This window comes from Arvicanthis niloticus, chromosome 3, assembly GCF_011762505.2.
Source record: "Arvicanthis niloticus isolate mArvNil1 chromosome 3, mArvNil1.pat.X, whole genome shotgun sequence".
NCBI classification, from domain to species: Eukaryota; Metazoa; Chordata; class Mammalia; order Rodentia; family Muridae; genus Arvicanthis; species Arvicanthis niloticus.
In genome coordinates this window covers 133,069,430-133,086,521 of record NC_047660.1, presented here as the reverse complement: position 1 = coordinate 133,086,521, position 17,092 = coordinate 133,069,430, and the positions used below count along the sequence as shown (strand labels likewise).

At 42.7% G+C, this 17,092-nt stretch overlaps 1 protein-coding gene across 1 annotated transcript; it reads left to right on the top strand.

Moving 5' to 3' along the window:
* The first annotated feature begins 2,822 nt into the window (after positions 1–2,822).
* Positions 2,823–9,659, top strand: LOC117705651 (uncharacterized). Its single transcript, XM_076930511.1, has 5 exons — positions 2,823–3,028; positions 3,755–3,914; positions 4,816–4,947; positions 5,637–5,823; positions 8,889–9,659. Exons 1-5 carry the CDS (start codon positions 2,899–2,901, stop codon positions 8,892–8,894), a joined length of 615 nt encoding a protein of 204 aa, XP_076786626.1. The 5' UTR covers positions 2,823–2,898; the 3' UTR covers positions 8,895–9,659.
* Positions 9,660–17,092: the final 7,433 nt, after the last annotated feature.

The window sequence follows — 17,092 nt, the reverse complement described above, 5'->3', positions numbered from 1 at the left end:
GAGAACAGTTGGAAACTCCTGCAGTAGAGGTCCAGTGTCCCATTACCTTTGTCATTGTCAGGTTACTAGTGGGAGTAGGTTTGATGGAAATATACTATCAAGAATATTAACAAAGCCAGTGCTTCTGGTGAACCATCTGGATGAAGCACCAAGTTCAAGGATAGTTCTGCATGAACTTCCCAAAGCCAGAGAAGTGGAGCAAGAAGAAAGCCAAGCAGAAGGCATCCATAACCATCACCCTCAGCACCTTTCCTCAGAACAGGGTAACTTGGTCTGGGAGAAGAAGGGAGGTCCTGAGAGAGCTGGCCCTCATCTGCTCAGAGAAGGGGCCAGGTGTATTGGAAAAATTGTGGGTGACGAGGGGGTGATGGTGGTATTGAGCAGCATGTAAAGTGAGTAAGTAAAAATTATATTAATACAAAAATTAAATTAAATTCTTTAACAGAATGGGAAAAAAAATCTATTGATCTACTAACTCTAGGGTGAATACACTGACAAACACTTTAACATTTAGAGTGACTAGATGTTGTAAAGTAGGGGGCCTTTGTCATTTATATATACTATGTACATAGCAAAGATAAATAAAATGCGGGACTTGCAGCCCAATGATCCATTGTTCCCCTCATGTCCAAGTGACTCTGCTCACCCTTTCCAGAACTCTTTTTTTTTTTTTTTTTTTTTTTTTTTTGTTTTTGTTTTTTGAGACAGGGTTTCTCTGTGTAGCCCTGGCTGCCCTGGAACTCACTCTGTAGACCAGGCTGGCCTTGAACTCAGAAATCCACCTGCCTGTGCCTCCCAAGTTCTGGGATTAAAGGCGTGTGCCACCACCGCCTGGCTTCCAGAACTCTTGAGGCCTCTGTTCACCCAGGTCTCAGGGATCATTCAAAATGCAGTCCTGACGTCTGCCTCAGGCTGCAGAGGCACTAAAGGGCCAGACATGGCCTTGAGAGGGCAGCCATTCTTTCAGCCATTCCAGGCCTTCTGCCACCCAAATACAGACTTTTGCAGAGGCCTGTCATCTCAAAAACAATATCTTAGGTAATCTAAAAGTGGAATGCCATCCTACAGTCGTGATGTGTTGGTTAGACCATACAAGTTTACTAACATCTTCTATGACTGTTTTTCTGACTTGAAATTGAATTTTGGGATGAATCATCTGTGGAGTGGTTGCTAAGAATGAAATCATTAACTAACATGAAAAATACGGCCTTACAGAGCATGGGCTTAACATTCTAGGCACAGTGCAATTAGCTGGGGGAATTAAAAACAAATACCAAACAAAACAACAGGAATACTAACAAAAATGTTTAAATAAAAACCTCTTGAGTGCTGGGATGAAAGGCATGTATCAACTCTGACCAGCTTTGTAGGTATTATAATATAAAACAAACAGACATACACTCCTATTACAGTTGTAGCAGTGGCAGCAGAGACTGCTGTGTGATATTGTGTGCTGCTTTCTTTTCCCAGATAGCTCAAGTCTCCAGTCCTGTACCAGGTGTGCTGGACTTGAGAGTAGCCTAGTTGGCCTGCCTGCTGTCATGGCACGATTTTGCAGCAACCCTTTCCTTGGTAAAAAGGAGCCTGAATCCAGTTGGCCCCTTGTTGGGACATCCAGGAACCTTCCGGACAGGAAACAACCAAGACACCATCAGTGAAAGATCAAAGGAGAAATCACATTGGGAAAATATGTGACCTAATGGGAAAAGACCCTCAAACTTCTAATGCATCAACAATCTCCCCCCTCTTTTTTTGAGCTTTGTGTGGTGATATTGTATGGCTCAAGGTAGTAGCCAAAGGCAGATGTCTCCCTGCAAAAGACATACATGAAATCTGACATCTGTGAAGTTATGTGGCATTATAGCACAGATTCAGCACATCCAGGATAAGAATGCAGAAGCCACAGATGACAATGCCAAAGGGACTACCTCCTAAACTTATGGACCCATTAAAATTGAGATCTACCCTGACCTCAGGTCATTCCACTCCCTGCCTATGAGTACAGTATCATGGTACAACTCCCAACATCCTCATGCCTGGACTTGGGAATTGAGGAAGACAGTAACGGGAGAAGTGACAGCTATGTGTCTACAATGTAGTAGTGCACAACACAGGTTGACCTTTGCTCACTGATGGCCACTTATATAATTGTCTGGTTGTATTTGAGAAAGGGAGTACGTTCACGTTAATATTTTGAAGAAAGGACAGAAACTTTACAATTTTATATTTGCCCTGTAGTAGAGCCCCTATGTTCCAAAGAAAAGGGAGCATCCTAGCAAAACATAGGAGTATAAACCAGAGATTTTTTGAAACACATGGATGTGTATATGGAAACAATGCCCATTATGAAGGAATGGACATTAAGAAAATATGATCCAGGTTTTATACAATTAAAGGTATAGGAGAAAAATATTGGCCTCTGGGAAACAGGGAAAACCCAGGGCAGTGGATTGTATGTCACATGAATTGACTCAGGTGGTTATATTTATTATTGAGAACAATTTCCCACATCCATGATCCCTAGAGATTTGAGTGCTAACAAAAATGTCTTACCCATGTCAGGGTCCTAACCAACTCTTTCCATCCGAAGCACTTCACTTGTCATGAAGCAGAGAGAAATCTCTAACTTTGGATGGAGAGGTTGCCAAAGGGTATTCCCCAAGAATACCCTTTTCACATGAGAGGCTCCAGGAAAGGACACCCCAGAAATTGGACAATTTGGGGACAGCTAGTTAGCAGGTAGGTCACGGCAGTTCCTGGTGACATCATCAGGAATGCCTTCCTTGGACATTCTCTTGTATCTAGGAAAGAAGTAGAATCTTCTGTGATGTCACCTGTGTTGTGGTGACAACTGCCTGTGGGATATTTCTTCAGTGCCTTTTGGGTTCACAAACAGGCATGTTTTCCAGGCTGTTTAGGCTATGTCGGAAAGAGAATGTCGATCAAGGAGAGACCACACCAAGTACGAAGGAAGCTGGCCTCCTGTCTTGTAAAAAAGGAAGAATGAAATCATTCTGGAGAAGGCACAGTGAGTCCTGGGTAGAGTTGGGGAACTTCCTGAAAGAAATAGGCTTGAGCTGAGCCTTCCAGGAGTATGCCTTACCAGCTGGAGCCTTGGAATTTCTCAATGGCAGAATACGAGTCAAGAATTTCTGATTATTAGTTTGTCAGGGAGCCAGGTATTGACAAGCCTGCAGCTACTTTTCTGGGAGCTATTTAATTTCATTTTGAGTGGCAAAGAATGTCAGGAGGAGGCACTATGAGATTAACAGTGTGTCCCTTCATGGTAGGAGTTGAAGCCCTTCATCCTCTAGATTACTACAGGTTAAATGAGTCTCTGAGGACAAGAACAGAGAAGGATGCTATGCTGGTCATGTGTGGGGTCTCAGATGCTTTGGGTTTCAATACACATGAGTAGACCTTGATGGTGCTAAGCAATATGAACTCCAGGATTTACCTGTATCACATCTGATATGAACTGACAATGATCCCTAAGTCTCCATGTCTGAGGCAGCTTATGGTTTTCAGTGCAAGGGGCCCTGTAATAGGGAGTGTGGCATTTGTATGACAATGGTGTTTGGGAAGAGGGCTATAGCTGAGCAGAACAGCTCAAAGATAGTTTTTCTGCTCCTTCTGGGATTCGCTCTGTCTCTAGCTTTTCCTCTTCCTCACCTTTCTTTTTGAGACTCAGAATGGTCTCTCCTGCCCCTGGGCCATCAACTCTGCAAATTCATTTGTGTTTATCTATCTCCAGGCTCTGCTAGGCAAACATCATCCCAGAATTCCACCATCAGTAACCAGAAAGAGATGACGACATTGGAAGAACTGAAATTGAAGATCAAGAAGATGAGCTTTGAGGAGGAAGAAATTAGTCAAATGCTGAACCTGTACAATTATGATGATTTGAACTACAGGTAGTAATTATGCTCAGTGCCCTATTGACTGTATTGTGCCCTATTAACCCAAGATTTCCCCTCAAGGGAGGGTGTCATCTCTAATCATACAAGTTAAAAGCCCTGACAGGTGTTCAGTAGTAGGATACTTGACCTTGAGGTACTTGGAGTGTGATTGGTTCTGTCCACAGCTGGAAGGCCCTGATCAGACTTGCTGTCTCTCAGTGTGTGAATGAAATGCCTGCAGGTCATCACTGCTTTCCTCTGAGATTGGTCCTTATACTCTGAGACTATGGCACTTCCCTGGATTTAGTTGGCATTCTAATTGTGTTTGTGTGTTGGTTGGTGTGTGAATGTAGTTGTGTGTGTGTGCTGTCCAGGATCCGGGGCTTTGGGACCTTTGATAGGGTTTGAGGATTTGTCTGATGCACAGTTTGCAGGTCGGGATAGTGTTGAGTCCATAGAGGTTCAAACTGATCAACAGGGTACTTTGCTTCTTGTGTTTGCAGTGGTGTTACATAGGAATCTCCTGGGAGAGGAAATGTTATTAAGCTTCTCTCCTGTAAATACTATTCTTCTCCTCTGTGAATTCATGTAACAATAGGAACCAAGAATTGAGGTGCCTGCCTTAAAAATAAAAGAAAAGTCATCAGAGATATCTGGTGGGCACAAGCTTGTGGCAGAGACTAGGAGAAACTTCTCACAGAAGTTTCCTTCAGGCTCGCACTGAATGCTCCCTCCATTTGGTCCCCTGGCTCTGCTGTCCTGTGCCCAGGATTATAAGTTTAATCAGCACCAATAGAACCCAGTTCCAAAGAGCAAGGCTGTGGCACATATTATTGGCTGGGGTAGTCCAGGATACAGCTGTTTTGCACATGATCCATAGAGAAATATTTGTTCCTTGGGCCATGCCCTAACACAGGATGAACATCGAATTCAATATCATTAAAAGAAACCACGAAAAGACCATTATGCATATCCAGAAAATGACCGAGTCAATAAGTGATGCCATGGAGAAATACAAGGAGCTCATTGAAGAAAACTATTCCTACAGGTGAGTGACTGACACAGCTGAGACCCCAGCACTAGGCAGGGAATGCTTCTGTCCTCCTAGGACTTTGAAGAAAAGTAAGGGCTCTGGTTCTATACTAACTTTTTCTTAACAGGAACCTTGCCTTGAGGAAAGGGTCATGGATTTGTACCTCTTGCACTCAGGTGTCTTAAGTCTGAAGAGTGTATAAGTGTATAAGTTTGTAAGACCTTTCAATCTTTATTCTTCCAAATTCAGGATCCTCTACATAGAAAGCATGTCCATCTTGATGGGAATATCAATCAACACTGAACCTCTAGGGCTCTGAAGATTTAAAGATCTGGGATCCATGACAAAAATGGAAAGAGTGTATTCCTGTTGGGTCTTCTCTCCTCTCTCAGAGGGGAATTGCCCTCTACCTGCTGATGATTTTCTAGTACCAGGGACATATAAGCACCCATGAGGAACATTTCCTCTTCCTTTTTGGACATAAACCCTCTTGCTGTCAGGCCTTACAGAAGTACTTTCAGTCTGGTGGAATGTGGCTGGTCTCTGGATGTCACCTTCCTCTAATTGGTGCTGATATGTATACTGGGGACTCTAGTCTGAGGCTGTCTGGGGACCAGGACACTTGTAGGGATGATGGTACTGGGAGGAGTGACAGGCAAATGGAAGCTGGCTGGGAATCACCATTTTGTTTGTTTGTGGTTCAGCACCAGGCACTGCCAACTCCGGAGAGAATGTTCTCAACTGAAAGACAATGTCAGGATATTGCTGCAGAGCGGGAACAGAAATCTGCTGGTGGAGCAGAGTGAACCACAAGTGTCCTATGGGGAAGATAAGAGCTTCTGTGAGGAGGCCAACAAGAACATCTATGTCCCAAGTGCCAAGCATCAGCAGGTAGGATGAAACATCAGAGGCAGAGTGCCCTCATGTCTAACCAGAAACATGGACAAACCAGTGTCACTGTCCACCAACTTATCTAGGCCCTCACCTATGTCTCATCCAAGTTTTCATTTATGTGATCATTTACAAAGTTTCTGTGGAGGTAGCCTTTTTCAAGAAACTCCATGTTTGGCAAACAAATGCTCCTGCTCTGCTAGAATCTGCATTTCTTTAAGGGAGATGGGTTGACTACACGCCACACCACCGCCTGCCATTAAGTTTGAAGGGTGCTAGGTGGAAGCCCTTCTTTAGCATAGCACAGGGCTTGGAAAGATGAAGAAAAGACCTGTATCTCATTTGCTTTACAGGGATCATGTGAGATTCCAGGCAGGAAGTAGTTCGCAGGGATGAGAGCATAGTGGAAATGACAAGTTAGTGGATCTCACTGTTGTCTTTGGCAGCTTTGTTCTTCTCTCTCCCCCCTTTTCCCTCTATCTCAGGTTGGTCTCTTCTGACTCCATAGGTCTTGATCCACACTGACAGAGCCTCAGTAGCAGCTTGTCAGTCTTGTTTTCTCTGAGTGCTGCTGTAGAGGCCATTGTTCCTGGGCCTTACAGTCTAAAGCTGGCTGGATGAGCAGGGATGTGGGAACAGATTCTCACAAACTGAGGTTTCTTGTGAGAGATTTGAGGCTTCAAGAAAAATTTCTCCATATATACCCACCCCCATTCTGACCATCAAGAGTTTTCTCTAGGGCTTTTAATTTCTCTAAGAAGAATAGCAGTGATGTAGGTCTCACTTGAATCATCTGGTTTGCCTAGACTAAATTACCTTTTCTTCAAACATGAAAAATTCCTCATTGTTTTCTGCTCACTTATGATTTTTGGTGTTACTGTGTGTGTGTGTTTGTGTGTGGTGTTAGTGTGTTTGTTCAGACATGCACCTGTGTGTGTGTCCAGATGCCAAGTTTAATGAGAAAAACACTCTGAGATTTCAGTTCGTTTGCATGAAACATCAAATACAGTAGTCCAATTATTCTGCATCTCCACCTAGCCCTCAAGAGAAACAGGACACAAAAAAATTCTTGTAAAGTCAGATTTTTAAATGATTTAGGGGCAAAACTATTGATTCTCATTGAAGTCCTTTGGAGCAAATCAAAGAAATATGGTGCATGGAGGTAAGGGAAAGATTGCTGTATAAAATCCATGTGTTTATGTCCCCTTTCTGCTCTTGATGAGTTGTCGAGGCCCACTGGAATGTCAGGTTCCTCACTCTGTCTTCTTAGCATCCCAGGTTGTTTTCCTCATTGCCTGCTACCATTTCCTTTCCAGCTACTTTTGCTCAGTAAAAGTTTGCATTCGAATTTGTCTTGGATTTTATTTTTTGAGAGATTGAGTTGCTTGGAGCTGTATCTGCATCCAGCAGAAGTTCCAGAGCTGTGGTGTAAGAACAGGGCTGTTTCAGGAGCCCCTTGTGGCTCATGATATTCTAAAGCACTCACCCTATGTTATCTCTGTAGCATTCTGCAACTGATGTTATTCAAAATAATTTCCTCTGAGTTAAAATCAGCCTCAATGGGGTTTGGGAATAATGAGGACCTTCAGACAGGTCTGATAGTGTAAAATCAGGTAGGTCTGTGAGAAGCCTTGTTCAGAAAGTAGAAAAGAAGTCCCCTTTTACCCATCGAGTTAGAACAAGTAGTGGATGTACACAGAGCATCTAGGGCACATCAGGGTTGTAGTGGTCTGCAGAGCATCTCTGAAAGAGAAACTATCCAGATGTCCATTAGCTAAAGAGTGAAAATGTACCATTTGGTGCAGTCCTTCCATGGACCATTGCTCAGTGTGAGATAATCCAAACAAGCATTTGGCATTTCAACTAGTCAGCTTTATCTTACTCAAACTATCCCTGACACAGTCACATGATGGGGAGAAATTTGTACACTTCTATCCTAGTTATGGGGATTTCTTATTATTCTGGGCTTTTAGCTTTGGACACCAAGTCAGTCAGGCTATGGTAAAGGAAGCTCCTATTGGAAGAAGCTGTTTACTTGGGGACAAGTCTGAAACAGTGAACAAGAACAAGAAGCTAGTCTACCACCAACATGTGATCCTTAGCTGGGAAACAAGCCTACTATACACAGCCTTGGAAACTTGCTAAGCCAGATTAGATAATAGGCCAAGAAGCCTGATTCCAAGTTAAGTTTAAGAGTAGAAAGCTATCACTGACTGAGCTGTCCATATGCTATGCCACTATGCAGCTATCCCATTTGAGATTTGATTTTTTTATACCTGGAAAATATACTGGACAATTTTTATATTAGCAATAACTGGGAAACTAAACCAGTTACTGCAATATACCATGCTCATATTGTGTGAACACAAATATCTTGTGTGCTTTATCATGTGCCCTACAATAGCCATAGACATACAGGGGTATGTTCTGTTTCCTCATGACCATCACCTTACAGTTCAGTGCCTAGCCTTGGGAATATTTTTCTTTAACACACTCTCGCTGATTATAAGACCAGGGCAGTGCCCATGGATTTCATGTGAGATGGTTTCTCTGGGTATTTCCAGATAAAGGGATTGACAAGTGGAACACAGGCAGGTTCCTGCACTGGAGAAATAATCATAGCCTTCACTTCAATTCTTAGCAGGTTCCTTATAAGACATCTACATGGTTTTCTAGGTAGCTCTCATCTCTCTTAAACTCAGATTCAGACATTGCTACAATGTTATTATTACACAATATTATATACCTGGACTACTGGGGAAATACGATTTTTTTTTTAAAACTCCAGTACAGTGTGTAGTTCACAGGACAATTTCTAGCAGTTTTTAAAAGCTGGGAAAACGATCCAAGCCCAGGTGCTCTATGATACTTGGGGATCAGGGAATGGCCTCAGCTGATGGGTCATGCTGGACTGTCCAGCTGAATAGAGCTGGTGTGGGAGGGAGAGCTGAACTGACAAATCCTTACCAGGCCTTTGGCTCTTCCTTCCTTCCTTCCTTCCTTCCTTCCTTCCTTCCTTCCTTCCTTCCTTCCCTCCCTCCTTCCTTCCTTCCTTCCTTCCATAGATCTAAAATGCTCCAGCAGAAACTCAAACATGGCACAGACCAGGACAAGATCTCCCACCGAGAGAACTGCTGTGTGAGGTGCACTGAGTGTGTGCATCAAATGAACCACTATGGCATCTCATCCCTAATCATGGCAATCGTGGGCTGCAGTTTCTTCTTTACATTGCTTTCCTTGGTGTGAATAGGTCTTAATTTCATCTGGCCACTAGCCCAGCAAGAGTGCACATTTGGAGGAGTTCAGAAAAGTGCTGAGGCACATCAAGAGCTGCTGGGCATCCAGGAAGAGTCTAAGAGTGTTCATTTTTTTCTTGTCCTAATGGGTCATCAAGAATAACTTCATGGATATGAAGTCAACAAACTTGCAGACTTTGAGCCAAAAACTGTAACATGTCTTATGCTCAGTCTCGGGAGGATATATCTTTCAAACACAGACTCCAAAAAAAAAGGAGACCTGCTTACATTTCTCTTGAAAAGATTATTTCCATCAGTAACTGCTTTCCTACGATGTTGCCAAGGCCAGCCACAGGCTGTAAATCTGTGCTGCAAAATGAGCAGCCAGAGAATGCTGCTTCCCACAGTTCTGGAGTTTGAATTTTGTTTTGAGTTTTTCTAACTTTGGTTATTTGGTTTTCCTTGTTTTTATTTGAAGTTTTGTTATTGATTTCTTGTTGTTTTGTTTTTGTAGTTGATTTGATATTGACTGCCTGGTTTCAGTCACTTTTGATTAAACTGAATGTATTCTTATGAATAAAAGAGTGATCTTTAACTCTTTACTTATAAGAACCTTCTTTATTTATCAGGTGTGGTGTCACCATGTTGAAATTCCACACCTATCAGACAGAGATGGGTCTCTAAATTCTCATGGGGCTTGGGCTTCTTAATTACTTCCTGATCTGGTCCGTCCAGGTCAGTCAACAGGGTCTAACAAGAGAGAGAGTAGGGATGGAGGGAAAAGAGGCACAAAGAATGGAGACAAGACAGAGAGTCTGATCAAGTCCCATTTATTGCAAGGAAAGTCTGGGTATTTATATGCTTTACCACGTGCCTTGCAGCCGTGGACAAGCAGGGGAACACAGCTGAAGACACTTTACCACGTGCACCTTGCAGCTGGGGACACTAAACAGCAAAACAAGATATGTGGAATAAACAAGATGTTTATCAGAGTGTGCTCAGCTGTTGTAGGCTGTTTGCAAAACAAGTCTCTTGTCATGGTATATGGCTCAGATGGCTGCAAAGAGGGTAGCCGCTTTCTGTTAGGAGTCGGCTCCCAACAACTTCCCAGCCAGACTGAGCTACAAAGGTGTTGGGAGCCCACTCCTAGCAGAAAGCAGCTATCCTCTTTGCAGCCATCTTGGGCCATTTATTTGTACGTTGATCCTTGTCTACCCTGACTAGAAACTTGTTTTTCTAGCCTGATATTTTTGCAAGCAGCCCACAACCACTGAGCACACTCTGAGAATCATGTTGTTTTCCTCAGACATATCCTGGACTTGTTGTTTCGTGTCCCCAGCTGCTAGCCACTAGTGGTTAAGTGTCTCCAGCTGCACGCCCCTCTTGTGCTTATATACCCATAATTGTGTTTCAATAAAAGAGACTTGATTAGACAACTGTCTTGTCTCCATTCTTTGCCCCTGCATCCCCACTCTTTCCCTTGCAGATCCCATTCACTGACCCTCAGGCTGGGTCACCTGGCAGGCAATGTGGGGCAGCAAGAACAAGAGACTCCTTGAGGGACATTACTGCAACAAGGGTCATAGACCGGAAATTCAAAAGTGAAATAGGCTTTCCAATCTAAATATTGGTCAGGTGTTAAGCAGGCCCACACAAGCCTTGTACCCACAAATTTTCAATAGAAGAAATTATACCAATGAAATCCTTGAATTTGCATCAGCTTAGTAACAATTATACAGATTTCTACCAATAGATTATAGCTGTGTAATCTTCTTTCCTGTTCCAATAAAACCATTACTTTTCCCTAGAAAGGCAGTCTAATATTAACCACCTCAGTCCCCAAGTTCAGGGAACTGGGGCACCGTCTCTTCATTAACTTCTTCAAGCTGAACATGGGCATTGAGATATTAGAAGAGGGATGAGGGAAATGGTAAATTGATAAGCCTCTGATGCCTGTGTTAACTGCATCCAGCTGGAAGTCCAGGGCATCAGTGAACATGCAGGTGATAAGATTCATTCACCAAGGCTGTGTATTCTGTAATATGAAAATCTCAAAACAAATTTTAGTATCAAGATAATTATTTTGTTTGATTCTCTGGAATCTAGTCTTCTGGAGGCCTACCTCTGTCATATCTGATCCATATAATTCTGGAAGATATAACTACTAACTTAATGACCTCATCAAAAAACTCATAGAAAAGCCTTTTTTTCCCCAAATTAGCTTTTTCTTAAGCCAGTAACCAGAAAAACCTATACATTGACCTTTTGTCCAGAGGAAAAATATAACTATACAACTCAAAATCACACCCATTTTAAAAGTTAAATCAATTAACATTATCATTCTTGGACCCTTCGTTTCTTGGCCATCTTAAGATCCTTCCCTGAAACCGAAACCTCATCCATGGCCTATAAGAACTTTTCCAAAGTAGCCTTCTTAAACTCTACTCCTTTTGATTTTTCTGCTTAACTTGTCCTCAAACTGGGAACTTTATAATCTCTAAACCAAGAACTTATCCTTGTCCCACTTACCTGGGAACTTTATAGTCTCTTCTGAGAGCCTGACTTGTCCCACTAACTGGGAACCTATTTTCACTTTCAACTGTCACTTTCAACTCGTCCCAATACCGGGAACCTATCTTGTCTCCTATCCGAGAACCTAACTTGTCCCACTTACCTGGGAACTTACCCAGTGGACTGTCCTGAAGCCGCAAGAAGTTCTGAACATGACCCGAGAGGTTTTGGTGGTTCCCGGGTTTCGGTACCACTTATTGCTACCCACGTCCGACCCTCGGAATAAGGCAACGGCAACAGTGTTCTTCAAGCAGTTTATTCAGCTATCCCTGTACAGTGCGCTTACTCTCTCTCTTTCCTCTTCCCTGTGCATCCCCTTAAAACCTTTTCCTTGTTCCAATCAGCGATTGCCACGATGTCACTACTAATTGGTCACTCTCAATGACTCGAGGTAAGTCGATCGGGTAACCACACCTCTCAGCGCATACAACTCCATATATGGAGTTGTCTTTTCTCTCCAGCGGTGCCTATGCCAAGCGCCACCTTGTAATGGCGAGAGTAGAGCCGTTTCCCACAGAGTTAAACTAAAACACCACATTTCTTCAATAGTCCATATATAATATATTGAAAAAATAACTGTGTAGCAATGTCTGAATCGAACACTATACAGAGGCCTTCAAGGGAGCCTAGCCACCATTGAAGTGAAGGCTCTTATTATATCTGGAGTGCAGTAACCTGCCTGGGTTCCACTTGTGCAACCCTCCATCTGTGAATCCCCAGACAAACCATCTCCCAGGAAATCCATGCTCACTGAAGAGATACTGTAATCAGCAAGAGTGTGCTGCATGCAAATCTTCCCAAGGGAAAGCAATGAACTGTAAAAGGGATATTAATGAAGAAAGAAATGATACCACGAGTTTATAGCTACTCTAGTATTATTTGTGGGGAGACTGTGGACCCCTACTGCTTGTTCTGTGGCTTGTCCTGCAGGGCCGTAAACAGGGTCCGGGAGATCACCTGAAAGAGAGAATGGGGGAAAACAACCAAACACAAAGGACAATTTGCCTATAGTCTGATCAAATCCTAATTTTTACTTTTTCACACAGGGGTTATAAACACAAAAAGGCAGAATGTGGGAAAGGGGAAGACACAGGACAGTAGTTTTTCAGGGGGAGTACAGGGTATCAGCTGGGTGAAGGTGAAGGAAACAGGCCACTATGACTGTCTGTATTCACTTGTCCTTATCTAAATTGGTACTATCTACCAAGGCTACCTATCCACAAGATCTATGACTATCCAGGCTGGTAAATTTCCACCAAGGCTACTTGTTTACGAGATCTTATAGCCATCTGTTCAGTGTTTTTCCACAGAAACCAGGACTTTGTGTTAGCAGGCTGACTTAGACCTATGGCTGATTTTAGTCCTTCAGTGTATAAGCAAGGCTGCCCCTGACATCTCTTCCCTTCTCCAAGTAGAGAAAGACCATGGCAATTCCAATCTTGCAAAAGCGGAGATAGAGGCCTGACCTCCACTGATTAAAAGGGACCCTGTAATGGCTCTGATCCTCCTGTCGTCCAGTGAGGCATGAGGGCCATACCCATCCCAATGTCTTTTTCCTGGAGAGGGGATACTTTTGACATCAACCCCTATACAGTCAGGCTTGTCCCTCAGGGAACCCAGAAAGATATTTTAAATTTTTATTTATATTCCCTTGCAGTGCTTAGCCTCGCAGCCTAAGCAAGAATTCAGATTGCCAGTCAGAGGGGGTTGTGGGTGGCCCCTCTCTACTTGGTCTAGGGGTGGGAGTCCCCTCTTTTACGTTGAGTAGAGATGGGTTTTGGGAACACCCTGGATAGAGTAACATCCTCATCTAGCGTCTTGTGGTCTTCCATAGCTAACTTATGATAATGTATCTGAGTAGGTTTTGCTATCAAATTATCTACCTGTTGTTTCACAAAGTTAGTCAGCCTATTTAAGGCCCAGAAACCAAAAGGAACAAGTAAAAATATCCCAACTAATGGTCTTAAAATGAAAAGAAGTAGGGTTAACAATCATGGAGGGGTTGAATACCAATTCTTGTACCAGCTCTCATCTTTCTCCCTTATGTTCTCTTTAACCATCCCTGTCTTATCTATGTAAAAGCAACATTCTTCTTTAAGGGCTGTACACAGTCTAGAGCTGTACACAGTCTTCTCTATTGTAAAAGAGTAAATCAAGTCCAATAAAGTCCTTTGCATTTTTGGAGGATCACTTCAGACAGCAAAACGAGGGATTTCTCCAGATTAATGATGTCAATCTCTAGCTGTTCGATGTCCTTATCACTGGCCCACTGAAGGTCTGAGTAGGGTAAGTCCGGAGGCCAGCATCAGGATTAGAACGTCCAACAGCAAATACCATAGATGATTCATTTTTACCTGGAAAGGAAAAGGAAGGGAATTTTCAGGGAGATTTCTCTTCCCTGGATGTCAATTGTTATTCATCTTATTTATAATTGGGCCTTGCTTTGTGGGGGTATCTTTTTATTTCATTAATCTTTTTGGCAACCATTTAGCTGTGCCTTCTTTGGTATCAAACAGGCTTCCTCCTGTGGCCTATCACAGCTCTTTTTTTTTTCATTTTTAATTTTTAATTTTTTTTATGTGAGTACACTGTTGCTCTCTCTTCAGACACACCAGAAGAGGGCATCAGATCCCATTATAGATGGTTATGAGCCACCATGTGGTTGCTGGGAATTGAACTCAGGACCTCTGGAAGAGCAATCAGTACCCTTAACTGCTGAGCCATCTCTCCAGCTTGAGTCTTGAATTTTAAATAGAGGAGAAGTTGGGTCAGAGGCCAAGAAATACATACAACTAAGCAGTGTTGGTCAAATCATGATTTGATTGGTCATTATCTTTGTTCTGGTTCTGAAAATTGTGAAGAAGACCTTGTGGCTTGAGATTTATGGCTGGTTTCTGTGAGATGTATGTTCCTGCTGGGGGAGACCTCAACATAGGGTGATATGTCTATGAGGCTCTGTTGGTCCTGGATCCCAAGGTACCAACAGGTTTAGGACAATGGGAACATTGGTGTATTTTTGTGGTGGTGATGGGGATCTGGAACTAGACGTTGTAGAGGCTGCTAGTAAGTACCTCAGGTACTCTTATCTAAAGATGGTAAGATAGTTCAGCTATCAGACAGACGTTCCTCGAGCAATACCATGCCTATGTGTAGAGTTAAGCAGAAGCCTGACTGGGAAGATATTGAGTGAAGAGTGAGATGCTAGTTTTATCTTGATTTTAGGTACCTTGTATACACAAGTAGGAAAATCAGTGATTTTTAGCAAAAGCAATCTCTAAATTGTTATATAATAAATCCATCCATGTATCATGTTTTGTGGATTTATGCAATTGATTGAACCTAAATGTAAAACTTGGCATTTGTTCATGTTTAATTTATTACTATTCCCAGAAGCATCTAGCATAGCTAGTCAATAAATATTTGTTGAATTGAATAGGCTTTCTTTCATTTTGCTTTAGGCTTTCTGGACAACTTAACAAAAATGTTTTGAATTTTTAGTTATTTTATATTCTATAATATTTAAGGTTTTCTACTTTGAAAACTGATTTGACACGATAACCCTGATTCTCTTCCCTCCCTAGTGGTGTGCTTTCTGTAAATGAGACAAATATTTTAGTTCTGAATCTATAATATGCTAGACCATGACATGCCTGGAACCCAGTGTTGTTCACGCTTTCCTCATTAAAAATGAGCAAGATGTGATCTTGAAGCACATTTAATCAAATGTGCGGCTGTCAATGAGACTTCAAACCATGGTAAATAGCATAATTCTTTCCTTGAGAGAGTTAACAGTGTGAATCCTACCTTGGTCAAGTATGGGCTAGCCTGGGATTCCACTGACATTTAAACAGAGTTGAATCTCAATTTCAGTTGAGGCTCTCTTGTGTTTTGGATAAAAGAACTTCAAATTTATTCCAAATAGAATTGTTCCGTGCTGTTTTCAAGCATACACTGAGGACTCATGCACAACATCTGCAACAGAAAAGGAGACTCTTGGAAGAGGAGCCCGGTGCCTCTTTGGTACTGATGGTGCCCTGACACCAACTGTCTTCAGGGAAGACTAAGATATTACCAACCCCCCCCCCACTACCCCCCTCCCCCCATCCTCTGCAGATAGATGGTGAAGAGGAGGGAGCCACCCCCCCTTTTTTTCTCTTTTTATTCTGTGAAAAAATGACTGTGGACCTCTCTAGGGTTTTAATGTTCCTGTCTCATAAAAATAATCAATATTGGAGGGGGCGGGGACTAGAAGACACACACAAAGAACAGAAGACAATAAAAACCAGCTACAATATTCACTTAAGTGCTAAGGTGACTGCCGTGAATCTGGTTCTCAGTGACTGCAGCTTCAATCCATTAAGCCCTTCTGTAGTAAAGGGCACAATGCCCCACAACGCAGAGGGTCAACCTTAACAAATAAAACACAACAGAGCAGGGCAGCGCACACGGAGAAACCCTAACAGCCTTGGATGCTCAAAGGCTCTTTGTGTTTGTTGATTGATGGGTTGATTTTTCGGAAGGGAAACTAAATCAGGAGCCTGATGCTTGGACTAATCTTTCTCTTTCCTCTTTTTCTTGCTGTCCAGGAAGGAAGCCATTGAGGCGACAAGCAGGCTCTTATCCAGGGCTTCTTATCACCAGCCAGAGGAGCCTGCGCTGGAAATGAAATTCAGAGCCACAACAAGGAAAGGCCGCTTCCTTAATTGAGCCTCTCCCTTTTGAAGTCGTCTCTCACAGAGCTGGAGCTGGCAGGTCCTTTGGCCAACACAACCCCTGTGTAATCTCTTGCTCACCAGAAGCATATGCTGCTTGGAGAGGGAGGCTTTTGTGAAAGACGTTTAATAAGGTTTCTCAGCCTTGCACATGCCGGCCAGGCAGAGGGAGGGCCGTTTTTCAGAAAAGCAACTGATCAAAGACATCAAGATTCTGGCACTGAGGCCTTTCTTGCCAATACACCTAAGTCAGGATTCTGAAGTGGGGGTTCTAGCACCCTGAACGATTGACCATCCAGTCCTGTTCCTCTCCCATGCCCCTCAAAGCCCTGTCAGCCCTATTCAGGACCACTTCTCCCCCAGTTTCTTCACCTCATGGGAAATTAAAAAAATGGTCTTGGAGATTTTTCTCTATCTTTTTGGGTTATTTGAAACACGGGGGCCTTTGGTAGATTTGATAAAGAATTTTTTTTTTTTTTTTTTTTTTTTTTTTTTTTTTTTTTTTTTTTTGGTGACAGGACTTCTAAAAATCAGTCAAATCCATAATCCATATAGCAACCCTTTACGTTAGGGTACACGAATCACAAACCCTACAAATATGTGTACTGCCAAACACAAAGACAAATTGTCCTGGAATTAACATATAGAAATCCTGAGAGAGCCTGGCATGCACATTCTAAAAAGCTCAGACGTGTGTATCGGTGGTTTATTAATCCCTTTAGCTGAAGCCTGAGGTTGCCTCTGAACTTC